An 18,760-nucleotide genomic window follows, 5' to 3' on the forward strand; every position below is an offset into this window, starting at 1 on the left:
TACATACAGTATGCATCTACATGTAATTGAGAGCATTCTTAAAGATTGCTTATGTGTATAAATATGTCCATTTATTAGAAGCAAGACAAGACTTCAACAGCCAATGGCATTTACAGTTTGGGAGACTGGACTGATTTTCTACTGTTTAGTGTTAATCATCATCATTTAACTCAGCCAGTTGGGAGCTACATTTGGCCTTAGATGTTATATGAATAGGGTCCCTGGAGCACAGGCTTTATCAGCTGGCATTTTTCAATACACATTTAAGAGTTCAACTATTATTAACAATAGTGGAAAATGCTCCCCCTCTTTCAATAGCTAATTATCTGAGAACTTTTGATCACTAACATTAGCATAGAGTATTAATGAATGGTGTAAATTAATGCACATTTAGGATGCCCATGAACTAATTCTCATGAGCATAGTCTTTGACTTTATGGATTTCACTTAGTTGTATCTGTTTTTTGCATGTGTGCTGATATTTACCTAACTTTCTGTCCCTCCACTCTAACCATGAATATCCTGGCCTGACTTTCAGTCCACACGGCTGACCAAGAGTTCTCGTCTCTCTCCTCATCTGAAACAAGTAAATATAACCTTTGTGTAATGTTTAATGCTCTACACACACACACACACACTATCTATCTCTCCCCTTCTCCTGCATTCATTGATCCATCACACTAACGTTAGTGAAATTAGTTCTAGATACAATTCAATATACCAACAATCCCCTGCTGTTACAGTTACGTTAATGATAACGTATGTGCTACTTTTACTTACCAGGTAACAGCACGATAGCATCAGGCCTGTTTTCTGTACCATAGGTGAGTCGTTTTCTGTAGTTTCTGTAACGTTAACGTTTGTGTCATCTGCTGCCGCTGCAGTGTCACCTGGAGCTGCAGCAGCTTCAAAGGTGCAGGCTTACAAAAACACTGAAAGAGTGTAATTTGAGATTGCGTTTGTTTCATATCTCCTTTAATGATTCACATTCATTTCAAAACTCGTGCAGAGAATGACCGCCAAGCAACTGTGTTGTTGTTCCTCGGTATTTGACATCAGAGCCTTGTCACAGGCCACGTAAGCCCCCAAAGTAAGTGCGTCGCAACACAGTCGTGGAGAATTTCTGAATGAAAGTGGGAGCTCTGTAACAAAACAACGCTGTTACATATCCTTGCATTTTTAAGTAGGTATACGGAAATTCTTGACCATTCCTAGTGGGTATACGCCGTATACCTGCGTTTATGTAGACTACACCTCTGTTTACCACAGCAAGCCTATCAGTAAGGTTATGAATAATGCTTTTATGTTTTAGGTCCCTCGTTTTTAGCCTCCATATTTTAACCCTTTACTGTTTTAGGCAACAGTTTTCAATCTCCAGTGTTTCCTCAGGGGGCCTGCCAGTTTGGGAGTTGTCTCTGATCTTGGCTGCGGGGGGTGCTGTCCCGTGGACGGTTCCGGCCCGGGCGGCTAGAGGGCTCTGCACCTTGGTGCGGAGGCTCCTGTCTGCTCGGGTTGAGGTGGTCTCTGTGGCGGTGCTCCCTGTGACCTTGGACTGGGATCTCTCCCGGTGTGGTTGGCCCTCCAAAAGGTAGATTCCTCTAGACTCCTCTGTACCTCAGGTCTCGCTGCCCGGCCATGTCTCTGTAGTGACAGCTAGCGTTGGTGTAGGTGTGAGTCTGTGTATCTGTGTGCCTGCATGGCTGTGTGTGTTTATGTGAATGTGTGAATGAACGTATATACATTTGTGTATGTCTCTGTGCATGACTGTGGGAGGGTTGGGTTCTTTTAACTTCTTCTAACTACATCTCTGTGAGGCACTTTGCGATACTTTTCTGTATGAAAAGCGCCATATAAATAAAGGTTGATTTGATTTGATTTGACGAATAATGTAAACGCTAGCACTAACTGAGTCAACGTTAACTACTGACAGCGCAGAGGCTATGCAATGAAGCGTTACTGCTGTGGACACCAAATTAGGCAGCGTTAAAGTTAGACCAGCATGATGTTAGGGCTTCAGCCGCCTGTCAGAAAGGGCTGTCTGACAGCAAGTTAAAGCGATGAAAACATTCTTAATATAACGTACACTTGAACTGGATGCTAAAATATTTTTTGCTGTTACCCTCATCCACAGCAGGCTACATGTTGCACCAGTAAAAAACAGTCATTTTACATCACAGAACACAGGAGTTGCTAGTCTTCCACTGCCTCGATCACTTTGTTTGTTTGCCTTTGGTGAGCCAACGTTTTTTTAACTGCTTGGCTTTTGAATCTAAACTCAGCAGTCCTCAGCAGTAAGTTTCTCATCTTCCATGCTGATACTCCTGTCTGCTTCTCCAAACTGATGGCGCCAATATATTTTGACCTTTACCCTGGACAGCGTCATCATGCAGAAATCTACATCAGGTCACATGGGAAAACATTTTAAGAAGGGCTCAGGAAAACAGCATCCTGATGCTAAAAACATACATACTTTGACCTAAAATGTGAGTGTTGGGATTTGAACACATAAGGAACGCTACTGGTAAGCTACAGAATCATATAAAAACTTGTTTAAAAAACACAACCAAAAAAAAACAATGGCATCAACAATTTGACATTTAACATTCGCAACTTGGTAAAAAAAAAAAAAAACAGCAACATTAATCATTATAAAGTAAGAGTCACAAAAATGCAACACGTGCAAACATACTGAACTGTACAAAGATGTACTGTTGTCAAAGGTTATTGGTCACCACAAGGGAAGTGATAGATATATACAGTGTATGCTGTTAACTGATACAACCTGCCTCAAGCAGGGATTTTCATTACACAGTTACTGCAAAGTAAAGGCTCTTTATACTGCCTATGTTCTCTGTGTGTTCCCATGGAACAATAAAACCTAAAATATCTAAAACATGCTGTGCTACATGGTTGATACACACACGTTTGATTCTTGTTATGGAGTGTCAGTGTGTTATTCTGTGGAGCACATGAGGTTGATGATGGGATAAATCTGCAGCTCTGTTCTGTCCTGTGGTTTCTGGAAGAGTCAAAAGAAATGGCAGTTCAGAGTGCAGGCAACTCTCTTCTCACTCAAGCATTCTTACAGGAGTGTGTGTGTGTGTGTGTGTGTGTGTGTGTGTGTGTGTGCTCCCCCCTCAGAGTATGTGTGAGTTGGATGAGATTGAGGCAGGAAGAATAGAGTGAGAAGAGGGAGAAGGGGGGGAGAGCAGAGCAGAGCATAGGTGAAGGGGGGCACATGTATGGGGAAGATCATAAACTAACACTGTAGCCTTTCATGGGCGCCTGCAAACCCTGGAGTGGATTTTTACTGGAACAGGACAGAAGGACTGACTGACGGATAGATAGAGAGAGAGAGAGAGAGAGAGAGAGAGACAAAACTGATCCTCATTCAAATGCCTCGTTTGCCCACAAGCTGCTGAATATTTTAGAGCAATTCAATTAGTCAATAGATAAGCTACAACGCGACACACGCACGCACGCACACGCACACACGCACGCACACACACACACACACACACACACACACACACACACACACACACACACACACACACAAATGTAGTACCACAAGTGGACACTGTTTATAAGGGTGTGCACAAAGTCAAGCAAGGCTGGTGATTATTAGCTGGAGGACTCGACTCGACTCGCTCTTTTTTGCTACTGCAGTAGCAAAATTTGAGGATAGCACCTGGTACCTGTTACTTTTCTTTTAGTGCTCCCACCGTCGAGATTCCAAGCGAGCTGAGCCGTCACCAAAGATTATTTTTTGGCAGTTTTTAAAACCTTTATCGTATGGGACAGACAGGAAATGGGGTGAGAGAGAGAGAGAGGGGGAGACATGCAGCAAAGGGCAGCAGGTCGGAGTCAAACCCACAGCCGCTGCCTCGAGGGCCTTCGGCCTCTTTACATGAGGCGAAGGCCACCCCCAAAGTGGAGTTTAGCCTGTTTATCCGTTACTTGACTGCTGCTTCAGAATAGCTAAAGCAACATTGTGATGTAAGAACAGAAATGTCTGTAGCAATATCCTACATATTTATTAATTCAGGTAGCCTACATTTTCTGAGACTAAAAATAAGGTTATTGACCTCCATGCAGACGATGCTACCTTTTGCCAGACAACAGCGGAAGACAGGGCTCCAGGTAGCCGGTGATAAGAGCAAGAACACTGGAACAAGAACACGATACAACTGACAGTATAACCTCCATAACACAAAATTCACTCTCAGTGGTTTCTGTGACATGAGAACTACTTTTATGATGTTTAAAAATGAAACCACAGAGCTATGATAGAGCTGTAGCCCTGAGCAGCAACGCCACTGAAGCCACACCTTCACCTTCACCTAAGCCACTGCAGTCGAAAAGCACATCCCTGCCGTACTGGTGCACCAAGTCTAGTCAAGCCGGGACCAATGTTTGGGAAACACACCATATAGTAGCCTTAAGGTGAATGGTATATATATATATTTTTTTTTTTTTTGCTCAAGGACACTTCAACACACAACAACTGGGGATCAAACTAGAAACCTTCCCATTACTAAGCGGCCCCTCTACCTCCTGAGCCACGCCGCCCCAAGGACATATGGACATACAGTATAGTGTTATTTAGTGAGTATATGCCCCCTTACTTTTGTTTTCTACCTCGTCTTTTTCACCCTATCCTTGATAAAAGACATAAAAACACTCTTTTAATAAACTCCGGGTTCACTAACTACGTTGTTGGTGCTTTGTTTTCTGTGTAGGGACTCTTCGGCTACTGCAGAGGTTTGGTGTTATTTGGAGCAGCATTAGCCGATTTAATGCGTTCAGCGTGCTGCCCAGAGCTAATTAGTGTTAGCCACGGCCGGCTGTTAGCGACTCTCCGGGATATCTCTATTAATAGTTGTTAAACATAACTGTCTCGATGGCTTATTTGATAATCGAATGTTCCAAAAAGACCCTGGGATGATTTTACGGCAGAATTCCGCTTTAACGTACCTAACACAACAGGAAAATCTGGCAAGATCATTTTTAGAGCCATCAAATATCTGGGCTTTGCTGATGATTGTCAGGAAGGGCCCAAAATCAGCTTGATTGTTGTGTAGTGTGTGGCCAGCATAAGGAAAGTCATCAGTCAACAGTTGGGATGGGACAATCATCAGTTTTATCTCAGCTCGACTTTCAATTGGATGAATCATTTCTTATTTTCTCGTATGTTTTATCATGTACATATATGCAATATGATTGCTAGGTAATATGTATACTATATTGATGTTGTCCAATGTCAGAGACGATATAGAGTATCAGGTTAAGGCCTTAGAAAGTCTATAAAATGGATGAAGCCTCTTTGTCAAAGTCAATTATTTTAAGTTAATCCAATCGTACGCCTATCTACATAGTCGAAGTATACCGAATTGGCGACATTAGCACACGGCCAGGAGCTAACGTTAGCGCGCCGCACACTTCATCTGAGAGCTCCTTTCTGTTCTTTTAGAAGCATACAGATTCCTCGTTAGCATTGGCATACATACTCATTTAGCACAACAGCAGAGTAGGGTATAGCTGCAGGCTGAGCCGGCTGAGCTAAAGGCGTCACTCCAAACGTGTCATATATATGGTCCAAATATGATCAAGCGACACGCTAATCCATCACAACCATTCTGAAAGACCCATAACAGAGCTAACACGTTGTGACACTTGCGACACCAACACCCTTTTAATTCATCCTATAATATACAGTTTATGGTTGTAACATACAAATTAGTTGTAAATACACTTATGGTAACACCACCACACGAATGACCGCAGTGTGGTTTGCATGCTAACCCTGACAACTAGCCTCCAAGGCAAAGTAAGGGCCAACGACTAGCTGTCACTTGCGAGGCCACGCCTCTAACAACAAGCCTGGTACAAAAAAAAAAAATCACCCCCTCAGTGTTGTCATGGAGATATGACCTAAACATACAGACTAGAATGTTTTTTTTTTTCCAGGCCTTAAAAGGTTTAATGATGCTGTGAAAACGGGCAGTTTAACATGAGGGTCAATGAGAAACTGCTCTGTTATGAACCCTGTCCCTAGTGGACACTTGGCTAACTGCAATGTTTTTTTGTGGTTTTTCAAGCATTTTATTATAGAGGCCAGGAAATGGGGTGAGAGAGAGAGGGGGAGACATGCAGGAAAGGGCCGCAGGTCGTAGTCGAACCCACGGCCGCTGTCTCGAGGACCTTCAGGCTCTTTTGTGTGTGTGTGTGTGTGTGTGTGTGTGTGTGTGTGTGTGTGTGTGTGTGTGTGTGTGTGTGTGTGTGCTTAATAACTACTGTGCAAGAGGGCTCATCAAAATAGCATGCACAGGGGCCCATCATAGCTACCTTACACCACTGTTTAGTCCATCTGAAAATTGAGTAATTTTCTAATGTGAATTTCATGATCACTGAACTGTAGAAAACTATTAGCAGCATTTTTTTTCTTTTTCCGCAAGGCTGAATTTAGCTTGGACTCTGCAGAGATTCCCTGCTGAACTCAGTCTCTCTCTCTCTCTCTCTCTCTCTCTCTCTCTCTCTCTCTCTCTCTCTCACACCATTGAGGACACTGTTGGGAGACACAAACATGCTGATGCGTTCAGTACCAGTTTAGCCGGGAGATGGACAGATGGACGAGTGCTCTTTTTACAGCCTCCTGTGTGTATGAACATGTACGTGTGTGTGTGTGCGTGTGTGTGTGTGTGTGTGTGTGTGTGTGTGTGTGTGTGTGTGTGTGTGTGTGTGTGTGTGTGTGTGTGTGTTCGGCGTGTGTGTGCTGTATGTGTATGCGTATGTTTTTGCCTCATTCCTGGCATAACACTGGCACAGTGTTGGTGCCAAAGTGGGCATCTGGTCTGTGGACTATCACAGGGGAGAGAGAGAGGGAGGAGAGAACAGGAACGCCAATACAAACCCTCCTCTCTCTCTCTCTGAAGTTGTGGATGCAGCTAATCCTGCTACAGATCTTGTTCTGGTTCTTGGATGTCGCTGCTTAACAATAATTAACAACACACGTGTGTGTGTGTATGTGTGTGTGTGTGTATTTCAGTGGAGCGCTTCCAGGTTGTATAGGGGTCAAACTGTCTCTGGGGCCCTGAGTATTGCATGTGTTAGAACACTGACACACAAACACACACTACACTATAAATGCGTGCTTGTCATTCACTCAGAACTCCGCTCTAAAAGGAAACATCATGAAACATCATCCTCCATCAGCCTGTAAACTTGAAACCTTTGTTCTCTGCTCGCCTTTGAGCGTTATCGAGTGTTTTGGGTGGAACCGCTGCTTCGGTGTCACCCGCCAAGTTTAGTTGGCAGAGTAGTTCTTTATACTGTGTGAGCGATAACGCTGATCTGTGATCAGCAGCTGGGCTCAGAGGGAGTGCAGTCAGAAGGTAAGGTTTGGATTATCAGCAAACTGTTGCGTGTTAATGGATATTTCTTCCCCCTGAAACTGTTCCCATAAATGTCCATTTCTTCCTGGCTCTATGGAGCAGATAAATCCTCTGCAAATACACGTGCATGTGAACACACACGCACACGCACACACATTCTCGTACATCTCTCTTTACCCTAACCTTAACCAACACAACTAAATGCCTAAGCCTGACCCTTACACTAAACCGAACCTACACCTAATTCAAACCTGAACCTTAAAGTCTTTACGCCCAAACAGGCCTTTGAAAAAGTGAGGACCAGCAAAAATCGACAAAAACTGTTTCTAAATTCTCAAATTGTTGACAAAAATAGTTGAGAAAGACCCAAGTACACACACAAACACAGAATATAAAGCTAATATAGACACTGAATTGTGATCATGTAAACAGCACAAGAGAAACAGACTCAAGTACTTCAAACGTGAGCGTGAGCAGATCTACACACAAGTGAACGGAAACACAACAGACACACACGCACACTAAGAAAATGCAGATGCAAACACACTGTCTTTCAGACAACGAAACCACATGCAGCTGTAATTCATACTATCTGCAGTATGTAAGTAGTTATTTTCAGCTGGCTAGACTTAAATACCTGATTTGACTTGCCTGCTGTGCCTGAGTGTCCCTTTCCTCTTTGCATGGTTATATTCCAGTCCTTCACACTATTAGCACAGTCTTTAAGTGTTTTTTTAGCATTGCTATTCATATTATTATTCATTCAATGGTCTTTTTGTCAAAACAAAGCAGAAAAGGACGGAAATATTGAATCCTCTTTCGCCCCAAATGATCGTAACATTCAGTATGTTTACTTGCACATCAGTAACCTGAAACTGGTTACCCAGGTAAAGGGAATGATCGGATTATTGAAGTTCCCCACGTATTCATGAGAGGGGGTTGAATGGGAAAATGACGGAATAACTCCACCTCCGGAACAGTAGGTGGCGCTCTGCCAACATACAGCTGGACTGAACACAGCCTTTTTTTCCGGTTTAGCTTTGTCAAAATCACAAATGGCCGACTTTTGGACAGAATTACGACTGAAACGAGTCTTCCGAAACCAAGTCCTCCCTTGGTTTAAAGGTAACGCTCTATTATTGTTTTGTTTTTTTCACGTTTATGGTGCAGTTGCTTCCTGGTTTATTCGATTTTCGGGCTACTGCCGCGGAGTGGGGAGCATGCGCAGACAAGAAACCCGATAATAACACGAGAATGTGTTTACATGCGCGAATAATCGGGGAACTGAAGCAGTTCTCTAAGTATGTTAAACGGGGTATGAGGTTTTTAAAGTGTGTCCATAGTTACGTCATGTGATCTGACAGTAACTAAATTCCACTCATGATTCAGTAACTCGCTGTTTCTAGAAATTTCAACCACATCTGAAGGTTTTACTTAGCTGATGGAGTTTGCTCGCTGGTCACCGAAGTTCCACACTTGGTGACAACTGAGCTATTTTTCTGACAACAAACTTCTTCCCTCGAGGAAGACTCCAAGAGCGGAGTGTTTTTGGGGGGGTTACCAACATCAAGTCTGAACTTTCACACTGAAGTTACCTGGTATTGTTTTCATCTTGTGATTCTGTGTGAGTCATGGCAGAATGTGGTCCCGGAGACATCTACTGTCACGGGAACTACCATAGAGGTGGTTTCAAGTATTTTTGTCAGGTGTTTATCTATAAGTCACAACCGTGCGAGATAGTCACGAAACTTTACAGGTTTGTAGTTAAGATGATGATGAAGGTCAAGTCCAAAGATGTGTGTGGTCCAAGCAACGATGACGAGAGTAGGGAAGGGGCCATTTCCCCCCCACTTTACGCCCATGGCCCGTTTTGGTGTTGCAGCTGGTGTGATCCCATGTACGATGGTCTCTAGTTTTGTTAGCATTTTTGACTACAGTTGATGCATAATATAGTGACGAAATCTAACCTAAATACCTCTAAAATTGATAACATTTACTTCTTTGTGTGTTTGTGTGTTTGTGTGTGTGTGTGTGTGTGTGTGTGTGTGTGTGTGTGTGTTTGTGTGTGTGTGTGTGTGTGTGTGTGTGTGTGTGTGTATAAACTGCTCCGTCACTGCAGGCTGCTCTTTGATGAAGCATGATGGAGTCTCTGTTACTTGTCGCTGTGACCTGCAGTGTTCAACATTAACCACCAGAGTGCAGGATGCTCCCACAGTTCTAAAGAAACCGCTTTCCCATTCATGTCCCCTCCTGTCATTTCAGGACAACACTGCACCGTGGTGATGGTGGTCTAATTAGGTGAAAATATCTGACTGATTAAAACCTTATTTATATTGTGGAATGTGCGTTACAGCACTGCAGATTTCTGTTTTTCAGCAAAATGGGGAAAAAAACAGGAGAGAAAACAAAAAGCTGGAACATGTGACTGTATCTCCATGCCTTCATTAACAGCTCATACTCACTTTTCAGGTTAATGTGTGACTAAGAGCGTGCCTGCGTGTGTGTGTGCCTCTTCATGGCTCCCTATCACATGAGTAGACTGGGACTTAAACTTTGACCCTTGACAGACTTCCTGCTGGGGCGGACTGTCTTATATTTTGGTCCGGTAGTCATGGCAACCACGGAGTCCAATTCCCGTGACAACTCTGAAACCTGAGCCACCAGTCAGGTAAGGCAGGTAAAAGTGACGATGTGAATGATTTAGGCGGCAGGTGTGTGTGGAGGCAGGGCCAAAAGACAAGAGCAAGACAGAAGAAACAAAGAAAGAGGCAAAGAAACTCAGACATTAATGAATGAGGCTGTGAGCTAAACACAAGAAGAAACCATGCTGGAGGAAGAAAAAGAGTCTCAGGCCACTGAGGCCGAGGAGGACGAGGATGATGGGACGTTCACTAACATCTCTCTGACAGACGACACAGGTAATTGTTCGGGTCTATTTTCAGAGTCAGGCCCCTTTTACCTGCAGTCAAAGTACAAACTTCTTTTCTAAACACGTTACATGGGATCTTTCTATCCGCATTTCTAAATCTTACATTGTTCTTAATGTGCAATTCTACGTTTCATGTGTTTTCTATAGAGAAACTGCCTCAGACAGCTCCACGCTCTTCAAAGACAGATTGTAAATATAGAACATGCTCTTCAGCTGTAAAGTGACTATTTGTGTAGGCTGTCACAATATATGCACATTTCATCAGGCATGTCATTTCATTATATATTTACTTTTTGTTGTGAATGTCAGACACAAGACAGACGGTTGAAGCCGTTGTTATGAGCCTGTGACTGAACAAAGGGCAATGAAGGCAGCTTGTAAAACCAGAGTGGTTGTGTTGTGACAGGACTGAGGTGTGACTTTATCCATCAGACATGCAGTGAATACCCAAAAGAAAGTCACGCAGCTTTTGATAGGAGCCACACCTCAGTACCTAGCTGCATTTAATGTGAATCTCACAGTTAGCACTTACATACTCTTGACTGACCAACATCTTCAATCCAATCAAATAAACATTACACTTATGAATATGCGTGACGTTATGGTCCGGTGTGCTCAGTGACACAGGCGCTCCTAAACCCCTTGTGACAACATACACATTGAATGTGAACACAGCATTGTTGTGACAAATACTCTTCATTCTCAAGAGCCTGGAATGTGGTAGAACCAGTGGAGACAATGCTGGTGGTAGAGAGCAAAGTTTAAAGTGGGGAGCACCCACCAATTGTAAGTGCTTTTTTAGGCCTTTGTACACATCATTTCCTGTTTGAGTTCTGTGCTTCATTCCAGAATCAAAAGAAGCCCTTCGCAGACCTATACTGGACTTTCACCCTAATTAGGCCATCACCGGACTTTGCCTAAAATGTTCAAATGAATATCTGTTGTGGGAAATTCAAATTATTTCTAACTGATCACTAAAACTCTAGTACATCAGAGGTAAAGCTGATTTGCTTTCATTTTATATTAAAGGTTGACTATGGAGAATGAGCAGAACACCGTGTCTCAAGATCGTAGTCGCAACAGCAGAAAACAATTCCAGCAGTTGGGTTGCCAGGTTCGTTGTCGAGTGTGTCAAGTGATCAGCCATTTCCATGTCAAGTGATGAATCATACAGGGTAATGACCAATTTCTGCTAATCAGTCAATTAAACAGTATTTAACGTTATCCAGTCTTCAGCTGGAAGTCTTTCTTTGAGTGGTGTGTAATTGGTTAGCTAGCTCTCAACTCAAAATGAGAATTCCTTGTTTCTGTAGCAACAACAGCAATTTAGTTTCTTGCAACCGAAACTTCTTCTATGTGCCAAGTATGTTGCAGAACACAAGGTGGCAGAAGGAAAAATGCAAATACAAATATGTCCTTTCTAGAGCTAGTGTTCGGCTTGTCTTTACTGTTAAAAAACGGCGGTGCAACATTGTGGACTCCATGGAAGAGGACCCGCTGCGTACTGTATGTAGATATAAACAGCTCTTTATAAGGTAGCGAAAACACAACAACTCTTATTTTCAGGCTATTATATACTAATGAAAACATCCTCATTCATATTCTTTTCCATTTCAGCCAGTAGATACTCCGACATCCAAACTGCTCATAAGCTCTTAGAGTTCACCAGCAGCTTTTCCTGTTGCTACAATATACTTTTCCATAGCTCTGACTTTTCCGGCAGCTGTGGTTCAGACTATTCTCACTGAATGTTTGTTTTCCTAATAAATGGTGAAAAAAGAGCCTGTGTGATGTAACCTGAGGGCTTTAAACCCCCTCTGCACTCTCCAAAATCTTGACTTGCAAATCGGTTACAGCTTGAATTTCTCATGTCATAGCTTTGTTACTGATGAATTGTTTTGATGGATGACTTTATGAAGTGTTGCACTTGTCTTGGTCTCATGTCTTGCTGTTGTACAGACTGTTGCCTAATGATATGCATTAGCAGTTTGCTGTTCTAAGATAGATCAGTCTAGTTTATAGATACAGCTTTAATCACTATATTGGCATGGGGAATACATTATTGGTAATTATGATCATGAACAGGACTCGATTTGTTCTGGACTTGGTCTTGAATCTGAGTCAACTGGACCTGGGCTTGGACTTGACTTGAACTAGAAGTGGGTCTTCACTCGAGTGCTGGTAGGGAGCGTGGCAGATTTGGCAAAACAGAGGGGGATCGAGCAGTGTCTCCAGGGTTTGGTTTGGCTTACAAGCAGCAGCATATGATGGACAGAAAGGGTGCTGACACACACACGCACACGCACACGCACACACACACACACACACACACACACACACACACACACACACACACACACACACACACACACACACACACACACACACACACACACACACACACACACACACACACACACACACACACACACACACACACACACACACACACACACACACACACACACACACACACACACACACACACACACACACACACACACACACACACACACGTCTGGTCAGGTTGTCATTGCCAACTGTGGTTAAGGCTGTCTGCGTATTTGTGATATGCTACCAGAGGGAATGACTGAAGGCATCTGTTAGACCAGTGGTTCTCCAACTTTGTACATTACGTACGAGCTCAGAAAATATCCGGCTCTCTCAGGTACCACCACTAAGACCAATGTTCAAATACAGCAGCGTAGGCCGACACTGTTCAGCTACGGACAGGAAGGTGTATTCCTGATCAGAAGATTATTTATTGTTGACTGTCTTCAGTTTCAGAAGGACTCTACTCCTGATCCGCACTTCTCTTCCTAATAGTTCCCGTTTGGAGCCACGGTTGCAGTGTCATTGTTGTACCTCTGCTTCCTCTCTTCCATCACAGTTTAGCTCTCGACTCATGAACATGCAGGCTGCTATTGAAACAAAAATATTAATTACAATTACATTTCACAGATCTTAAAAGCTGAATCGTTTTCTTTTGAAATGTTGTGGTATCTTGACAGTATTTTTTTATTCTGGAAATTCTTTCAAGTACCACCAGAGAGAGCTTGGGTACCACCGGTGGTACAAGGACAACACTTGGAGAGCCAGTGTGTTGGACCATGCGTGGACTGTATGAGACCATAGTGTGCGGTAGCAGCTAGGTGCTCCCCCTGTAGGCCGACGTGGTCGCGCACAGTGTCGTCACTCTCATCATCATCCTCCTCATCACGACACCACCACAGAGTCTAGTCCGTCTGTAGGTGTAACTCCGCTACACGGAGAAGACATTTCTTGCTGTAGGTGAGTTTAAACGCCGATATGTGCTGGTTTATTTGAATGAGCAGCTAATCGCAGGCAGCCTTTCCATTTGAAGCGGAAGCTAGCTAGCATCAGCGGCTAGCTCGTCGCGTTAACAGTTAGCAGCGCCCCGGCGGACGTCTGTTTTCACTTAATCAAATATAGTCCTCAGGGAGTCGCTTCTCACTATGAAACAACCTGGAGGACTGCGGCGCGGTTCCTCCCGGCGAGACACTAACCTCGCATGTGGCGTTCGAAGTGTTGCACCGTTGGCGGAGCTAGCAACACCGCTAGTTAGCTTACATAGCTAATGTATACGCGTCCATTATCGGACACATCCGAGCCAAGCTAGCGAAGGACCCGTAACGCTAATGTGGCGCTCTTTGGCTGTAGTGGCAATGTACACCATATTGTTGAAAAGTAGACCCACAGTCTACATACGTTTGAAGCAGCTTCTTGCTCTAAGCAGGTATTCCAATGATAGCAGAAGCACACGAGCTCACGCCCTGGGTGCGGTGTGAGCTCCCGTCATGCTGCTGTCAGCCTCAGCAGGGACAACGCGCCTGCACTTCTGCCTCTATGACACTCAGCAGGAAACATGCTAGCAACATGTTATGTATAGCATCGTTTCCTAGCACATCCGAGCTATGCAGTAATGTTTAGGGATTCTGTTCACAGTAAATACTTATTATTATAATGTCCTTTACAGATAAAGTTCAGGGTATCCGTGGTGTTCTATAGTGCAGGGTGACCACCTTGCTTGAAACAAACAGCACCTCTTTTAACTTAAAAATGTAAACCCCTTCATGATATTAGAAATTCATCTCATCTCATCTTCATCCGCTTATCCGGGGTCGGGTCGCGGGGCAGCAGCTTTAGCAGGGGACCCCAAACTTCCCTTTCCCGGGCCACATTAACCAGCTCTAACTGGGGGATCCCGAGGCGTTCCCAGGCCGGTGTGGAGATCTAATCTCTCCACCTGGTCCTGGGTCTTCCCTGAGGCCTCCTCCCAGCTGGACGTGCCTGGAACACCTCCCTAGGGAGGCGCCCAGGGTTCATCCTTACTAGATGATCCTGAACCACCTCAACTGGCTCCTTTCAACGCAAAGGAGCAGCGGCTCTACTCCGAGTTCCTCACAGATGGCTGAACTTCTCACCCTATATTAGAAATTGGAACAAAAAAAAAAATGCTATTTCACACAACAAATGCCAAATGTAACTATTGTTTAGGCCATCATTTTATTGGGCTTTTAATCAGTCTCTGCGCTGCTACATGCCTCTTCTAACACGCCTACCATATCTATTTATTTACATATCTATATCTATATATATTACATGTTTAGTATTTAATGCTGGTGTCTTGACCCGTACTTGCACTGTCTTTTTTTTACAGTCCTGCTTATGTGTCTGTCTATCTATCTAATCTACTACTACCACAACATAAGATGTGGCAGGATCTCAGTGGCTTACCACCTTGACTAAACAGTTTCCCAGGGAAGATTGCTGTTTTTTTTTTTATATGAACAAATAAATGGATAATGGCAGGAATAAATGCTGGCTTTTGAAATATTCATCATGTTGAAACAAACTATTATCAGTAGCCTGCAGACTGCTTTATGGGGCTCACTCAGTGTCTGTTTCTTCTTCCTTTATAGTGGACAGTGGATCTGCAGCCCTGTATACTAAACAGGAGGACGAGCTTTTCATCATGAACTGCGACATAGATGGTATGTCTGCGTACATGCAACTCTAAGAAAAACATTCTGTCTGCTCATGTAACAATAATGAGATAATGTGTTGTAAGTGCATGTACATACGGTCGCATCAGCGTTTGTGTCTATTGCAGGAGACATGGAGAACCAGGTGGAGATGGAGGAGAAGACAAGGTTAATAAATCAAGTTTTGGAACTTCAGCATACACTTGAAGGTAACACACACACACACACACACACACACACAATGTTATCTGTGTGTAAGACCTTCTCTTGCTCTCTTGATGATTTGCGAAACATTGAAAACTCATATTTAATTGAAAAAAAAGCACAAAGACGACATATCAAATGTTAATTTTTTTGAAAAAGATATGGCCATTTTGAATTTGATGCCAGTAAGAAATAAACATTGAAATAAGTTGGGATAGGATAATGTTTACCTCTCTGTTACATCAACTTTTGGATGAGGCTTATCCCGGTTATGATCATATTTGGGATGTGGTGTTTACATGAGCACAGAGAAATCGAGTTATGCTACATGTGAGATGGAGTTATCATGAGACGGAGTTCATGTTGGAAAACGTCTCAATATAGCAACTCAGTTTGTTAATCTTTTAACAGTGCTCTGAGTGACATAAACCTTTTCACTGGGCTAAAAGTCCCCAACCAGCTTTTCAAGTAAAACAGTTAATGTTAAAAAGTTGCCTTTTTTGTCTTCTCTTAATAGAGTTTAGCAAATTAACCACAGACGGAGGCAGATTCTGTGGACGCTCCTGATACTGTTCACATTCAAATGTTGTAACCTCATTGTCATTTATCATTTGCATAATTGATAGCAATTTCTTAACAAAACATGCACAAATGTATAAAGCTATTAAAAGCATCGTTTACATGAGGGCATCTAGGGCTAACAAAGAATTTAAAGAAATATATATAATTTTTGTTTTTTTTAATTCATTTATTGTTTCCAAACTCGGGGACTTTTCCCCATTTTCAAAATGCAGGAAGACTAAAACCACGATTGAAACATCATGTTTTTTTTCTCATTCGTAAGAAAGTTGTGCCAGAATTATATAAGATCTGCACCACCTGCAATGCTGTTCTTGTTAAGCATATTCCAAAAATACTAGTTATCCTGTGCAGCTGTGGACTGTGCTAAATTACTTCAACTAATTCGACCATGGACATCGTGTTTAGTAATTAGTGTCAGCACAGATAAAGCAGAAACGTCCACACATTGATCCATCTGTGTGTCTTGACATCAGCCTTTCTGCAAACTAGTGTTGTCTACCCAGCAGGTACGGACAGGCTGAATACAATCTAGTCACTGTTCTGTTGACACAAGTGGCTTCACCTCTCCAGATAATATCTTGTTAACAAACACAAACAAGGGTGCAGATCCTTTTACAGTCTTCTTTTCAGTCTGTCCCTCTTGCAGGTTTGACCATTCACCACAATATGTGGACCTTTAGCAAATATGGCGAAGAACAAAAAGTCTGGAATGTAGATCAAACCTACGACAGAGCAAGTAGTTTTAGCTTTCCTTTCTTTATTTCTGTTCTAGACCTGTCAGCGCGGGTCGACGCAGTCAAGGAGGAGAACCTGAAGTTGAAGTCTGAGAACCAGGTCCTGGGTCAGTACATCGAGAACCTCATGTCCGCCTCCAGCGTCTTCCAGACCACCGACACCAAGGGCAAACGGAAGTGAGGTGCCCTCAGTGAAAAAATCAAAACACCCTGAAGTCCCAGGCAGGCAGCTGGGAGAGGAAACCCACTGTGGAGACATGGAGAGGGGTTTGTTTTCTCAGCAGACCTGGGTGTTTTCTTTAACCGTTAGAGCCTACCTGAGTCAAAACTAACTATTTAATAATCAAAAACAAACTGACTGTCACTCGCCCGCCGGCTCAGAAATAGATCATTTCAATGTTAGTATGGCCCAGGTCTGAAGCAGCTTCCCCTCCACACGACAGAGGAGGTAGACATCACCCTTTAATCACAAACACAAACACAAGACTATGTATATAAAGTTAAAGGTCATTTGTACCTTGAATTTCTTCTTAATGCTCTCCGTCAAAGTACTCTTTGTAAAATAATTCTTAGTCCTGCTTTACGTGCTTGTTTTTCTGTGGTTTCCCCGACTTTCCGACAATGTTCCTGTCTCCAACTGACCTGTAAATGGGTGAAAACCCACCATAAATATTACAAATACTCTTTCACTATGAACCTCATTTCAACACTGGCTTATTTTGTTATTTATTTTTGTAAAGTATTTTCTACGTCAGCTGGATCTGAGTTTTCGGGAGTTCTTGTATGTCATCGTGTCTGTACGAAGCATGACTGTATTCCTGAGTTTAGAAGCTGGCAAAATGAACAGTATTACTGAAAATGAGAAATGTGTTTGGATCGCATGTACGAGTGCTTGTAGTTTGAAAGCTGAGCCTATCTAATAAAACATCTCTAAGTCAATAATCACTAAATTTCAGACGTTAAATCTACTGAGAACTTTTTAACAATAGGTGGATACTAGCTACACATATCATCGAGAGATCAGCAACAATGCAAGTAAAAGCACAGATAAACTAAGAGTTGTGTAAACTCCATCAAAGTGTAGGTCTTGACTAACATCACTGATGTTTTTATTGCAAGTGGTTGAATTTGCGTTCTCTACTTTAAAGTGTAGCCCCCTCAGTTCATGTCAGGAATGAGCGTTGTGGTCCAAGCTGTAATGTGAGAGTGACAAAGGAAATTGTGGCTCATAAATGCAGCTGGGCCAAACCCTTCATTATTACATTTTGTTTCCTTATTCTGTAGCATTATGGGGGGAGGGGACTAAAAGGGCCAGATGACACGAGGTCTTGGTGGTGAGGAGGGAAAATAGATGCTTTCCCCTTTAACTGCAAGCAGTAAAGAGGCCTTGAGTGCTATTGATCCACTCAGCCAGGCCTGGAATACATCACCTGCTAGAGGAGGGGTTTGACCGTAAAATGTGCTGATGTCCTCTGTAGAGCAGAGTGGAGGGTGTGTCCGCCGCTGTCTCGGATAAAAAGAAAAAAAGGACTGAGGGGGAAGGAGATGAAATCTGTATGTAATCTGAACAAATTTGTATTCTCTTTAAACTAGAGATGTGCAAAGCAGTAATGTGTAAACATCAAGTTACTGTGTTACCAATTGAAAGGGGAATTGGTAATATTACGGAAGGCTATAAACACTGTATATTCTGTAATTTATTGAGGTTATTTTGATATTCTTAACAGTTGTATAGTAGTCATTCATTTCTGTCTGGCATGCTGAATATGCCCTACCTACACACCTTGGTACCAACTGTCTTGTGTGTAGATACCCTGCACCTTTGCCTTTAAACTTTTTTGTTTTAATAAAAACTCAAGATCACTCCTTTCTCTGGCTCTTCTGTCATCTACACAACCCTACGTTATCCGT

At 42.9% G+C, this 18,760-nt stretch overlaps 1 protein-coding gene across 3 annotated transcripts; it reads left to right on the forward strand.

Annotated features, from left to right (window-relative positions):
• The first annotated feature begins 10,158 nt into the window (after positions 1-10,158).
• On the forward strand, positions 10,159-18,712 carry scoca (short coiled-coil protein a). Of its 3 annotated transcripts, none has more exons than XM_083935087.1 (4): positions 10,159-10,312; positions 15,267-15,338; positions 15,458-15,538; positions 16,888-18,712. In XM_083935087.1, the coding sequence occupies exons 1-4, from the start codon at positions 10,219-10,221 to the stop codon at positions 17,028-17,030; spliced, it is 390 nt and encodes a 129-aa protein (XP_083791213.1). In that variant the 5' UTR covers positions 10,159-10,218; the 3' UTR covers positions 17,031-18,712. The 3 variants fall into 3 exon arrangements, with proteins under 3 accessions (XP_083791213.1, XP_083791214.1, XP_083791215.1); XM_083935088.1 differs by lacking the exon at positions 10,159-10,312 and adding an exon at positions 13,415-13,614; XM_083935089.1 differs by lacking the exon at positions 10,159-10,312 and adding an exon at positions 13,415-13,610.
• Positions 18,713-18,760: the final 48 nt, after the last annotated feature.

Source organism: Echiichthys vipera (assembly GCF_963691815.1).
Source record: "Echiichthys vipera genome assembly, chromosome: 2".
Lineage (NCBI taxonomy): Eukaryota > Metazoa > Chordata > Actinopteri > Perciformes > Trachinidae > Echiichthys > Echiichthys vipera.

Bases quoted from the DNA above. Each gene is read 5' to 3' on its own strand.
- scoca (XM_083935087.1), top strand. From the start codon at position 10,219: ATGCTGGAGGAAGAAAAAGAGTCTCAGGCCACTGAGGCCGAGGAGGAC. The intron at 10,313-15,266 runs GTAATTGTTCGG...CTTCCTTTATAG, and splicing joins CTCTCTGACAGACGACACAG to TGGACAGTGGATCTGCAGCC. The intron at 15,339-15,457 runs GTATGTCTGCGT...TGTCTATTGCAG, and splicing joins CATGAACTGCGACATAGATG to GAGACATGGAGAACCAGGTG.